This window comes from Callithrix jacchus, chromosome 20 (assembly GCF_049354715.1).
Source record: "Callithrix jacchus isolate 240 chromosome 20, calJac240_pri, whole genome shotgun sequence".
In the NCBI taxonomy this organism is placed as follows: domain Eukaryota; kingdom Metazoa; phylum Chordata; class Mammalia; order Primates; family Cebidae; genus Callithrix; species Callithrix jacchus.
This window is the reverse complement of record NC_133521.1, coordinates 35,548,775-35,561,808: the sequence shown is the minus strand read 5'-3', so window position 1 is coordinate 35,561,808 and position 13,034 is coordinate 35,548,775. Positions and strand designations below refer to the sequence as shown.

General features: G+C 50.7%; 1 protein-coding gene and 1 pseudogene across 2 annotated transcripts in view; one reads left to right on the top strand and one right to left on the bottom strand.

Annotated features, from left to right (window-relative positions):
• The window catches only part of LOC118149680 (protein FAM136A pseudogene), a 26,987-nt pseudogene extending 22,525 nt beyond the window's left edge, over positions 1 to 4,462 (bottom strand). The window contains exons 1-4 of the transcript XR_013530206.1: positions 4,371 to 4,462; positions 3,734 to 3,914; positions 2,769 to 2,897; positions 375 to 420 (exon numbers count right to left, since the gene is read on the bottom strand). The product of XR_013530206.1 is annotated as a protein FAM136A pseudogene (transcript). The remainder of the gene's footprint in view (positions 1 to 374; positions 421 to 2,768; positions 2,898 to 3,733; positions 3,915 to 4,370) is intronic.
• Positions 3,466 to 13,034, top strand: LOC103789513 (uncharacterized). Its single transcript, XM_078357803.1, has 5 exons — positions 3,466 to 3,483; positions 3,566 to 5,348; positions 5,447 to 5,590; positions 8,579 to 8,710; positions 12,748 to 13,034. The coding sequence occupies exons 1-2, from the start codon at positions 3,466 to 3,468 to the stop codon at positions 4,544 to 4,546; spliced, it is 999 nt and encodes a 332-aa protein (XP_078213929.1). The 3' UTR covers positions 4,547 to 5,348; positions 5,447 to 5,590; positions 8,579 to 8,710; positions 12,748 to 13,034.

Here is a 13,034-nt window from a genome sequence, read left to right as displayed (position 1 = left end):
TTGCATGCTGCAAGAGTCAATGGCATTTTTAAAGAGGCAGGGCAACATGCACCACAGTGATGGATGTTAAAGGCCTGTTTTGGAAAGAAAATGGCAAGTGAGCTACAGTCAGCACACGTGTGTAAATCCCAGTTCCAGCTCCTACAAGATGGCTAGAGAATACACACACAATCCCCAGCCCATACACAGACGTAAACACACACAGAAAGGGGGAGCCCCGCAAAGGCTTCTTAGCCATGTCCTCTGGGGAGGGGACGAAAGAGAGGTGGGAACAGAGGGGGCCTGCACATTTTACTTTATTAAAGATATTTGTACTGGTTGAGTCTTTTACCAAATCACATTTTGTTATTCACAAGCATCACAATCAAACCCACCTGTGTGTCTTCGAGGGTCTCCTCTTCTAGCTGGGGAGATGTCAGCCTGGGACAAAACAACCCATGGGGAAGGGCAGACACTGAGGGGAGGAAGCAGGACTTCCCACATCAGCCACGGCTCTGGGAGTCAGCAGAGGTGGCAAACAGGCCAGTCTCCTCCAGGAAGGCAGCCACTGGGGCAGAGGGGCCAGCCTCCAGGCAATGGGGACGTGAGCACACCCCAGGGCACAGCCAGAGACACCGAAAACACAGGAGGCAGCACTGACCCAAGGGAGGGTGGGACCAGGGGATATGTGCTGGCCAGGACAGCTGGGGGCACGCAGACGGGCAGTATTTATTTGGGGAAGACTCAATCATCCCATTTCATTCAATGAGTAGTTTGTGTGGCGGAGGGGGTGGTGGTGGTGCGGGGGTGGTGCTGTGCCTGATATACAGTGTGTGTGGTGTGGTGGGTAGGGAGTGTGTAGTGTTGGGGGCGTGTGTGTGTGTTTGTGTGTACAGTGGCGGGACTTCGTGGAGGGTGTGGTGAGTGTGTGGAGTATACTGTGTATGGTGTGTTGTATCTGGTGTGTATGATGTGAATGTGATGTGCGTGTGGTATGTGTGGAGTGTGATGTAGTGTGGAAGGGTTCAGTATTTTTTGTGTACATGATGTAGTGTCTGTGGTGTGTGCTTGTATGAGGTACGTGTAATGTGTGTGGTGCATATGGGTGTGTGTGGTGTGCATTACATGTGTACGGTGTATGTATATGTGATATTGTGTGGGGGTTTGTGTGTGAATAAGTTGTCTGGAAGGTGGTGTGTTGTATGGGTGATGTAGTATGTATGTGGAGTGTGGTGTGCTGTGTGTGTGGTATTTATAAACTGTGTGAGGCGTGTGGCATGGATGGGGTGTGCAGGTGTATATGAAATGTGTATGGTGTTATTTAGTGTGTGTGGTGTGTGTGGCATGTGCGTATAAGGTGTGTGTATGGTGTGTGTGGTATGTATGGGGTATATGTGGTGTGTAGTATGTGTGAAGAGTGTATGGTGTGTATGAAGTATGTGTGTGGTGTGTATGTGGTACATATGGGTTAAGTGCCTGGTGTGTGTGAGGTGGGCATGGTACATATGTGGTGTATGTGATGTGGTTATGATATGCACGTAGTGTGTATGGGATGTGTTGTGTGTAAGGGGTATGTGTGTGGGGTGTGTGAGGTGGATGTGGTATGTGTGTTGTGTATATGGGTTGAATGTGTGGGGTGTGAGGTGGGCATGGTGTACATGTGGTGTGTGGTATGTGGGGTGGGTATATGTGTGTGGTGTGTGAGGTGGGTATGATATGTGTGTGGTGTGCATGCTGTACATGAATTAAGTGTGTGGTGTGTCTGAGGTGGGCATGGTATATCTGCAGTGTGGGGTATGTGGGGTGGGTATATGTGTGTGGTGTGTGGTGTGTAAGGGGTGTGTGTGAGGTGGGTATGTGTGTGGTGTGCATGCTGTACATGAATTAAGTGTGTGGTGTGTCTGAGGTGGGCATGCTATATCTGTAATGTGGGGTATGTGAGGTGGGTATCGTACGTGTGTGGTGTACCTGGGGTGTGTGTGAGATGGGTATGGTAAGGGTGTGCTGTGTGTGTGGTGTAGATGGGTTAAGTGTGTCTGCTGTGTGAGGTGGGTATGAAATGTGTATGGTGTATGTAAGTTGGCATGGTATATATGTGGTGTGTGAGGCGGGTATGTGTGTTGTGTGTATGGGGTATGTGTGTCAGGTGGGGATGATAAATGTATGGTGTGTGTGAGGTGGGCATGGTATATGTGTGATGTATGTGTGGTGTACATGGGTTAAGTGTGTGGGGTGTGTGTATGTGTGGTGTACATGGGTTAAGTGTGTGGGGTGTGTGTATGTGTGGTGTACATGGGTTAAGTGTGTGGGGTGTGTGAGGTGGGCAAGGTACATATGTAGTGTGTGCTGTGTGAGGTGGATATATGTGTGCTGTGTGTGGTATGTATGGGGTATGTGTGTGGTGTGTGTGCTGTATATGGGTTCAGCATGTGGGGTGTGTGAGGTGAGCATGGTATATGTGTCGTGTGTGGTAGGTATGGGGTAAGTGTGAGGTGGGTATGATATGTGTGTTGTGTGTGGTGTGTGAGGTGAATATATGTGTGGTGTGTATGGGGTATGTGTGTGGGGTGTGAAGTGCGCATGGTATGTGTGCAGTGTGAGGTGGATACGGTATGTGTGCTGTGTGTGGTGTGTATGAGGTCTGTGTGGGTGGTGTGAGGTGGGCATGACATGTTTGTAGTGTGTGAGAGGTATGATATGTGTGTTGTGTGTAAGGGGTATGTGTGTGGGGTGTGTGAGGTGGGCATGGTATGTGTGTGGTGCATATACATATGCGCACACATGCATACCTGTGCACTGCAAATAACAGGCAGGCCGGCAGCCAGGGACACGCAGCGGTGACCAGCTCAGCCAAGGCAGGGCTTGGGGCGGGAGTGGCCAGGACCCTGGCAGCTCAGGATCCTGGATGCACTAAGAGCCTAGGAGGAAAGAACAAGCTGCTTCACCACCTCCACCCAAGTTCATCACTAACATGAACCCATAAGCTGCGCTGAAACTGCTCCACTTGTGATTAGAACCAGAAACACTCCAGTTGGGCTCAGCACAGCCAACGGAGGTTGGGGGAACTGTCCTCAATGTTCTCCTTCACCAACTGCGGCCAGATCTACCACCAGCAGCCTTGCCAGGCAGTGCCTGCCCTGGGGAAAGGGCCCATGCCCCCAACCCAGCACCTGCAGTCCAGGGGCAACGGGGTGTGGGGTCTTGAATTGCTAAGTTTTTCCCTCTGGGTCTTATTATAAAGGGAAAGGGAAGGGGACGAAGATCCAGGCTCCAGTTCTCCGGAGACGGCGAACCCAGAGGCGACCCCAACACAGTTGCTGTCGGGCACCGGGAGGTGATGCCAGCGCCAAGCGAGGACAGGGGAACGTACCAGCGGCCCGCACAGCCCGGCGGCGGGACCCGAGTCCCCCCCCCGACCCCCAGACAGCGCCTCTAGCCGGCGCTGGGTGGCCATTCGCCGCGAGGCCCCCCCAACCCAACCCGGGGATGCGAGAGGGCCGCCTAGTACCGCTGCACCTACCCACCGGTCGTGGGAGAGGGAAGTGGCCGGTAGGAAAGGAGTGGGGCCGCTGGGCTGCACCCCCAGATCCCAGCAACAGCCGCCCCGCAGCCCCGCCGAGTGCACAGGGCAGCGCTCGGGAGCACTGGGGCCGCAACCTCCGGCCACCCCCACGCATACGGGTCCCTGCAGCGCCGCGGGAGGTCCCAAGCTGCCACCTCCGGCGAGTCAGGCAGCCCGGACCCCCCAGCTTACCTGGCCAGGACGCGGGGCTGCTTCAGCGCGCTCCGTCCCCGCCCCGCCGCCGCCCGCTCGGTCCGCGAAGCCGAGCTCCTCAGGAATCCCGCGCCCAGCCGCACACACCCAACCCGGCGCCTGCGGCCCAGGGGCTACGCGGTGTGGGGTCTAATTGAGGAGGTTTTCCCTCCGGGCCTTACTAGAAAAGGAAAGGGAAGTGGGACACGATCTGCGCTCGGGTTCTCCAGCCACGGAACGCACCAGCGGCCCGGCCAGCCCGGTGGGACCCGAGTGGGAGCGCTCCCTCCCCGACTCCAACCCCCGCCACACAGCGCCTGGAGCCGGCACCAAGCGGCCCGTCGTGCGGTGACATCGCTCGGAATCCGAAGGCTGCCGCCTGGTCCCCGCTACACCCGCCCGCCGGTCGTGGGAGGAGGAAGCGGCCGTAGGAGAGGAGTGGGGCCGCCGGGCGCACCCCAAGATCCCGGCAACAGACGCCCCGCAACCCCGCGGCCCTGCGGAGTCCAGCGAGCAGCGCTCGTAGCACTTGGGCCGCAGCCTCCGCGCCGCCCCACACTCCTCCGGGTCCCTGCGGCGCCACACGAGGCCGCAAGCTGCCACCGGCGAGTCAGGCAGCCCGGGTTCCGCAGCTTACCTGGCCAGGGCAGGGGAGGGGAGGGGTGGGGGACTGCCGCAGCACGCTCCGTCCACACAGCCGAGCTCCGCAGCGAGACCGCGGGGTGCCGCAAGCGTAGCCCCGGGCGCGTCCCGGAAGTGCTGTACGGCAAGCGCGCAGGGCCGCCTCCACCGGGCGCACGCGGCCTCACCTGAGCCTGCGGAACACGCGCCCTTCGCCTCACCCTCTCTTGGGTCACTGGGGTGGGAAACGCTTCCCGGACACCGGGCGGCGGAAAGAGATGGAATAATACAGAGGATGCGTCGGGGCCGGGCGGGCACGAGGCCCTGCGCCCCCTGGCCCCAGCGCTGGGACAGTCGGTAGGGTGCGCGGGGCTGGTCTCCCGGACCCGGCCTGGAGCTCAGATGCTGGAAGGCGCTGCGCCCCCGAATGCCCCAGGGCCTGGGGAGCACCCAGATTCCCGAGACACGTCCTGGCCCTGCTGGCTGGGGAGTTGCAGGGGTCTGGTCCCGCGGGTAGAGCCGGTGAACAAGAGGCTCCCACCTTTCCACGGCCGCCGCACTGCGCCCTGCTCACTCTTACCCCCGACCACTGCAGTTTTAAGAGACGACCCTAGAGCAAGGAACCCTCAGGGATCGGGATCGCCGCCTCTGAAAGCCCCATCCGGCCCACCGCAGCTCCCCTAGGCGCGTGCAAGACCTCAAGTCTTCCCTACGGTCCCCTCTAAGCACCCCAGCACCCCGTTTCCGATACCCTGTGCTGCTTTAGCCCCCAAACCTAGGGCCTCACTCCAGGCCATTCTCTCCTTGCTGTCCTGCATGGAGAGGACCCTGACCTCCGTGGGGCTCTGGGGAGCACACACACATACATCCTCAGGGGAGTCAGTCTTCTACCCCACCGCGTGAGAAATTCCCTGGAGGCCCTGGAAGGTCGTGTCAGAGACTTCGAGGTCACCTTTGGCCCTCTGGCCCTTTCATCGAGTCCCAGGCAGATGTGGTAAGCCGTGGGAGACGCACAGGGTCTGGGCAGAGTGAGGGGTCAGGTGCCTCCCTCCCTGAGTGATTTGCCCTATTTTCTCCTTGTGGCTGGGTTAGGTGAAGCTGTGTCTGAAGTTGGGGGTCAAGAAGGACAGGGGACCTAGACGGTGAGGAGAGCCCATCTTCCTGCTGCCTTGAGGGCCCGAGCTGAGACCCTGAGAAGAAGGGGCCAGGGGAAGCCGAATCCTGAGCTGCACTAAGGTTAGATACAGTGTGGACTTGGCCTTTCCACACTCTGCCCCCACAAAACACTCACAAATCCCCAGGGCCAGAGCTGCCAGTGGCGGCTGCTCCTGGTAGGGCAGCTTTGTAGCCACAGGGCCAAAGGGCAAAGGCAGAGCTGGGGTAGGCCAGCGGGGTTTGTGACCCCTTCCCCGCTCAGGTGAGCATAGCTTACTTTCCACCTGGATAGCCATTCTGCTTACCTGGCCAACACAAAGTTTATCCAGCCTCCTGTGGCCCAGCCTTTCTCCAGTGCCAGTGATGGAAGCAACAATTACGAAGCAATGATTCCAAGATGATAAATTCAGTCATCTTCTTGCCTGTTATGTGGTCACATGCCATAGGAAACCAGACAGCTTTGCCTGCAGCTGATCCACACCACCCCCCGCCCCACCACCTCCTCCAACCCCCACTTCCATCTGTGTGAATTTGTGTGGGCGGGCAAGTTGCATGCTGTTCCTTCAACAGCCTCCCTCGAGATCTTCCCGTGGGCAGGCTCTGGGCCAGTCACTGGAAATTAAACCCCATCCCAGCATTCAGGAGTGAGTGGCTGATGTCCACAGTCCACAGCATGAAGGTACAGGCCTATGGCCAGGAACAGTGGCTCCCACCCATAATCCCAATGCTTTGGAAGCTGAAGTGGGAGGCTCACTTGAGCCCAGCAGTTCAAGTCTGCAGTGAGCTATGATCATGCCGCTTGCACTTCAGGCTTGGTGACAGAACAAGACCCTATCACTTTAAAAAAATGAAATAAATTAAATAAATTTAAAAATAAAGGTACAGGCCTGCCCCCTCACCTCACTCAGGACCTAAATCCGGTAGGCTTGAGCCAACTGCCAGTATTCGGAGAATTTTTAAAGAATCATTAGGACAAATAGCTAATGCAGGCAGGACTTAAAATCTAGATGACAGGTTGATAGGTGCAGCAAACCACCATGGGGTACATATCCCCCATGTAACAAACCTACAGGTTCTATACTTGTATCCAGGAAATTAAAGTGAAATTTTAAATAATAATAATAAAAAAAGAATCAGGCTGGGTAAGGTGGCTCACGCCTGTAATCTCAGCACTTTGGGAGGCCGAGGCTGGCAGATCACGAGATCAGGAACTCGAGACTCACCCGGCCAACATGGTGAAACCCTGTCACTACTAAAATACAAAAATTAGCTGTGTGTGATGGCAGGTGCCTGTCATCCCAGTTACTCAGGAGGCTGAGGAAGGAGAACTGATTGAACCCGGGAGGCGGTGGTTGCAGTGAGCCAGGTTCACACCACTGCACTTTAACCTGGGCAGCAGAGTGAGACTCAACCTTGGAAAAAAGAAAAAGTTGGGGGAGGCCGGATACAAGACAGTTTCTTCCTGTCTTTCTTGCTCTCTGCCCTGTGAGGATACAAGGAGATGACCCTCTGTGAACCGGGAGGTGGGCCCTCCCCAAGAACTAACCATGCTAACACCCTCGTCTTGGCCATCCAACCTCCAGAACTGGGAGAAATCAGCGTTTGCAGTGTAAGCCACCCAGTCTATGGCATTTTGTTAGAGCAGCCCAAACTAAGACACTGCCCTAATCATGATACCCTCTACGTTTCCTTCTAAATGCTTTCAAAGTTTTGTTTGTTTTTTGAGACAGAGTCTCACTCTGTCACCCAGGCTGCAGTGCAGTGGCATGATCTTGGTTCAATGCAGCCTCTGCTTCCAGCTTCAAGAGATTCTCCCGCCACACCCTCCCGAGTAGCTGGGACTGCAGGTGCACACCACCACCACACCGGGCTAATTTTTGTATTTTTAGTAGAGGTGGGGTTTCACCATATTGGCCAGGCTGTTCTGAACTCCTGATCTTGTGATCTGCCCACCTCGGCCTCCCAAAGTGCTGGGATTACAGGCTTGAGCCACCACACCCAGCCCACTTTAGAAGTTTTGCCTTTCACAACTAGATCTTTAATCAACTGGCTTTTATTTTTGATATGTAAACTAGGGATCTGGTCGTATTTACTTTGCATATGGATAATCAATTGTGCAAACACCATTTGTAGAATATTCCGTCCTTTCTCCAGTAATCTACAAAGCGACTTCTGTCTCAAGTTTCCATGTGTCATGGGTCTTTCACTGGGTTCCTCTTCTCCTCCAGTGGCTGACTTGTGCAGCCCCTGAACACTTCACTGTCCTAATTCTTTTACTATCATAAATCTTCAACCTTCCATTACCCACCGACCTCTATGCCGTTCTTATTCTTTAAAAATATCTTCATTTAAGTTCTGATAGAAGCAGACCCTGAGTCAAGGATTCAGGTGCAAGCATTTTTCAAGAAGGTGCTTCCAAGAAGCACAGGAAAGAGGGTGGGAAGTGAGACAGGGAAGGAAGAAAGCCAGCAGATGGTGCATTTATGAGCAGGATGCCATAAAGAGTAGCTGGGGCTCAAACTCACTAGGCCCTTCAAAGATACTGCAGCTGAGGGGTGGGGAAGCTGCGGGATTTATCCACCAACTCCCATTCCTCATGGCTGTTTTAAAGAGGACACAAGACTTCCTTTAATCAGGTAGACTAAGACACACAGATATGGAAATGACTGTCCTGAAGGAAGGAGTTTTTGATACTCAGAGGTCCCTAGAAACAAGTGCCAATCCGTGCTATGCAGGGATACATGCAGAGGCACCAGGGTCAGTCAAGAACTCAAAGGAGCTAGGGGAAAATGTGGGGAAGAGCTTTATTTATGGCATCCAACGGAAAGGCAAGGCCAGGCAGGGTAAGCAGGCACAGGATTAGCTCTTCGTAGTTTGAATAATTCCACTGGGCTCTGGGGCATAGGCCTGTCCCTAGTTGCCTGGTTCATGACCCTGGGGTGATGAGGGCAGATGGACAGCGGCCCAGTTTAACAGCCCAATGAAGGAGGTGGTTGGAGGTATGGGCTTTGGATTGGCTGCTTTGAAGATGGAAGGTGCACTTTCAGGTGAGTCCTTCACTGTCTCTAGGAACTGGCTCACCCTGGCTGGAGCAGTCTCTCCAGGATCAGCAAGTCCCCAGCTGTCAACACATCAGGAAATACAGGAAATGAAAAGGCATGATGAATACACTGAGGGTGCTCGTGAAGGCATCAGCCCCTGGTATGTATATGGCTGGCAATGCCGAGGGCCGTGGGGACAGCACGAACAGTGTCTGCTGCCCTATTTTTTTTTTTTTTTTTTGCGACTAAGTCTTGCTCTGTCACCCAGGCTGTAATGCATTGGCAGCATATCGGTTCACAGCATCCTCCACCACCAAGTTCAAGCAATTCTCCTGCCTCAGCTTCCCAAGCAGCTCGGACTACAGGCATGTGCCACCATGCCCAGCCAATTTTTTTTGTATTATAGTAGAGATGAGGTTTCACCATGTTGGCCAGGATGGTCTTGATCTCTTCACCTTCTGATCTGCCCGCCTCAGCCTCCCAAAGTGCTGGGATTACAGGTCTGAGCCACCACGCCTGGCCAGCTACACTGTTCTTGGCCCCTCAGTGACTACATGAATTTTCAGATCAGCCTGTCAAGTTCCAAAAACAACTCTACAGGCGTATGCCACCACACCCAGCTAATATTTTTTTATATTTTAGTAGAGACGGGGTTTTGCCATGTTGGCCAGATGGTCTCGATCCTTTGACCTCATGATCCACCAACCTCGGCCTCCCAAAGTGCTGGGATTACAGGCATGAGCCACCACATCCCGCCCAAACTCCTGGTCTTAAGTAATCCTTTCACTTCTGCCTCCCAAAGTGTTGAGATAACCAATATGCACCATCACACCCAGCACTAATCAATTTACTTAAATAAATCTCAGTTTACCCAAGCTTGGTGGCTCACTCTTATAATCCCAGCCCTTTGCAAAACCAAGATAGGTGGATTGCTTGAACTTGGAGGTCAAGAGGAGCTTAGGCAACATAATGAGAACCTATCTCTACAAAAAAAAAAAAAAAAAAAAATACCAGAATGAGGCATTGTTGTGTGTGTCCGTAGTCCCAGCTACTTGGGAGGCTGATGTGGGAGGATTACTTGAGCCTGGGAGGTGGAGACTGTAACGAGCCAAGATCATGCCACTGCTCTCCAGCCTAGGCAACAGAGCAAGACTCTGTCTCCGCTGAAGTTTCAATTTCGTATTTTAAAACTAATTTGACTTAAAAAATAAAAGAAGCATGTACTAAAAGCCAAAGCATTCCAGTAGAGAATGTCATCTACACTTTCTAGATTAGGTATCTTCATATGTCCATTGACTTGTTTATCCAAGCATGGCAGCCCAAAGGAAACATATTCACAGGCAAAATATTAGCATGTGCATACTTCAGTTAGGAACTAGCTTCAAAGTACCTAACTCTACAATCTCCCCCAAAAATAAGAAAACATTTAGAAAATACATATTGGCAGCTGAGTGTGGTGGCTCATGCCTGTAATCCCAGCACTTTGGGAGGCTGAGGCAGGTGTATCACCAGGTCAAGAGATCTAGACCATTTTGGCCAACATGGTGAAATCCCATCTTTACTAAAAAATACAAAATTTAGCTGGGTATGGTGGCACATACCTGTAGACCCAGCTACCGGGAAGGCTGAGGCAGGAGAGTTGCTTGAACCTGGGAGGCAGAGGTTGCAGTGAGCCTAGATTGTGCCACTGCACTCCAGCCTGGTACCTGGTGACAGAGCAAGACTCTGTCTCAAATATATATGCATATAGATGTGTGTGTATGTGTGTATGTGTGTGTGTGTGTGTGTGTGTAGGCCAGGTGCATTGGCTGACATTAGTAATTTCAGCACTTTGGCAGGCCAAGGCAGGTGGATCACCTGAGGTCAGGAGTTTGAGAGCAGCCTGAACAATATGGTGATACCCTGTCTCTACCAAAAATAATAAAATTAGCCCAGATTGGTAGTGCACACCTGTAGTCCCAGCTATTTGAAGGGATGAGACAAGAGAATTGCTTAAAGCCAGGAGGCGGAGGTTGCAGTGAGTGGAGATCACACCACTGCACTTCATCCTGGGTGAAAGAGCAAGACTCCATCTGAAAAACTTATATACACACACACAGAGAGAGATATATAAAATATATATAATATAATATAATATAATATAATATAATATAATATAGAACTACAAACCACTGCTCAAGGAAATAAGAGAGGACACCAATAGATGGAGGAACATTCCATACTCATGGTTAGGAAGAATCAGTATTGTGAAAATGGCTATACTGCCCAAAATAATTTATAGATTCAAGGCTATCCCCATCAATCTACCAATGACCTTCTTCACAGAACTGGAATAAAACACCTTAAACTTCATATGGAACCAAAAGAGAGCCCACATAGCCAATTCAATTCTAAGCAAAAAGAAGAAAGCTGGAGGCATCACACTACTGGACTTCAAACTATAACTCAAGGCTACAGTAATCAAAACAGCATGGTACTGGTACCAAAACAGAGATATAGATCAATGGAACAGAACAGAGGCCTCAGAGGCAACACCACACATCTACAACCATCTGATCTTTGACAAACCTGACAAAAACAAGCAATGGGGAAATGATTCCCTGTTTAATAAATGGTGTTGGGAAAACTGGCTAGCCATGTGCAGAAAGCAGAAACTGGACCCCTTCCTGACACCTTACACTAAAATTAACTCCAGATGGACTAAAGTCTTAAACATAAGACCTAACACCATAAAAACCCTAGAAGAAAACCTAGGCAAAACCATCCAGGACATAGGCATGGGCAAGGACTTCATGACTGAAACACCAAAGGCATTGGCAACAGAGGCCAAAATAGACAAATGGGACCTAAATAAACTCCAGAGCTTCTGCACAGCAAAAGAAACAGTCATTAGGGTGAATCTGCAACCTACAGAATGGGAAAAAATTTTGCAATCTACCCATCTGACAAAGGGCTAATATCCAGAGTCTACAAAGAACTAAAATAGATTTACAAGAAAAAAGCAAACAGGCCAATTCAAAAGCGGGCAAAGGGTATAAACAGACATTTTACAAAAGAAAACATATATAAGGCTGAAAAATTATGAAAGAATGCTCATCCTCACTGGTCATTAGAGAAATGCAAATCAAAACTACATTGAGATACCATCTCATGCCAGTTAGAATGGTGATCATTAAAAAACCTGGAGACAACAGATGCTGGAGAGGATGTGGAGAAATAGGAATACTTTTACACTGCTGGTGGGAGTGTAAATTAGTTCAACCATTGTGGAAGACAGTGTGGCGATTCCTCAAGGACTTAGAAATAGAAATTCCATTTGACCCAGCAATCCCATTAGTGGGTATATACCCAAAGGATTATAAATCATTCTGTTATAAGGACACATGCACATGAATGTTCATTGCAGCACTGTTTACAATAGGAAAGACCTGGAACCAACCCAAATGCCCATTGATGATAGACTGGACAGGGAAAATGTGGCACATATACACCATGGAATACTATGCAGCCATAAAAAAAATGAGTTTGTGTCCTTTTCAGGGACATGGATCTGGAAACCATCATTCTTAGCAAAATGACACAAGTACAGAAAATCAAACACTGCCTGTTATCACTCATAGGCAGGTGTTGAACAATGAGAATGCATGGACACAGGGAAGGGAGTATCACAAACTGGGGTCTGTGAAGGGGCACTAGGAGAGGGACAGCAGGGGGTTGGGATTTGGGGAGGGATAACATGGGGAGAAATGTCAGATATAGGTGATGGGGAGGAAGGCAGGAAACCACATTGCCTTGTATGTACCTATGCAACAATCTTGCATGTTCTTCACATGTACCCCCAAACCTAAAACACAATAAAATATATATACATACATACATATACACAAATAGTAAAAAACACACCCCTGGGTTGAGATTTAACATGCTAATAAGACATGTGACACATGCACTTAGCATGTTAGATTATAGCACATGCACACCCAGGGGGCCACCCAAAACATGCATGCTAGCAACACCCTTTCATGCCACTTTTATGAATAATGATGTGAGATTCCTTTAAAGAGGGTTCCGCAGCGTCAGTTGACACTCCTCAAGCGGCCTGCTGTCACTTGGCTTTCAGAGTATACTGTCCCTTTCAGTAACTTGGCTGCTGCTTATCTATCAATGCATGTCTCTTAATTATTTCTTCCAACACAGGAATCTGGGAATCTGCCTTTGACTTGGAAGCCTCCACTTTTAGTTATCCTGCCTTTCTGGACCAAATCAATGTGTATTTTACATGTACGGATTGATGTCTCATGGTCTCCCTAAAAGGTATAAAACCAGCTGTCCTCTGACTACTTTGATCACCTGTTCTCAGAATCTCTTGAGGGTAGTGTCACAGGCCATTGGTCACTCATATTTGGTTCAGAATAAATCTTTTCAGATAAAAAATAAAATAAAATGTTTATGTCATATTTAAATAAAAGTAAGCAAATACATGA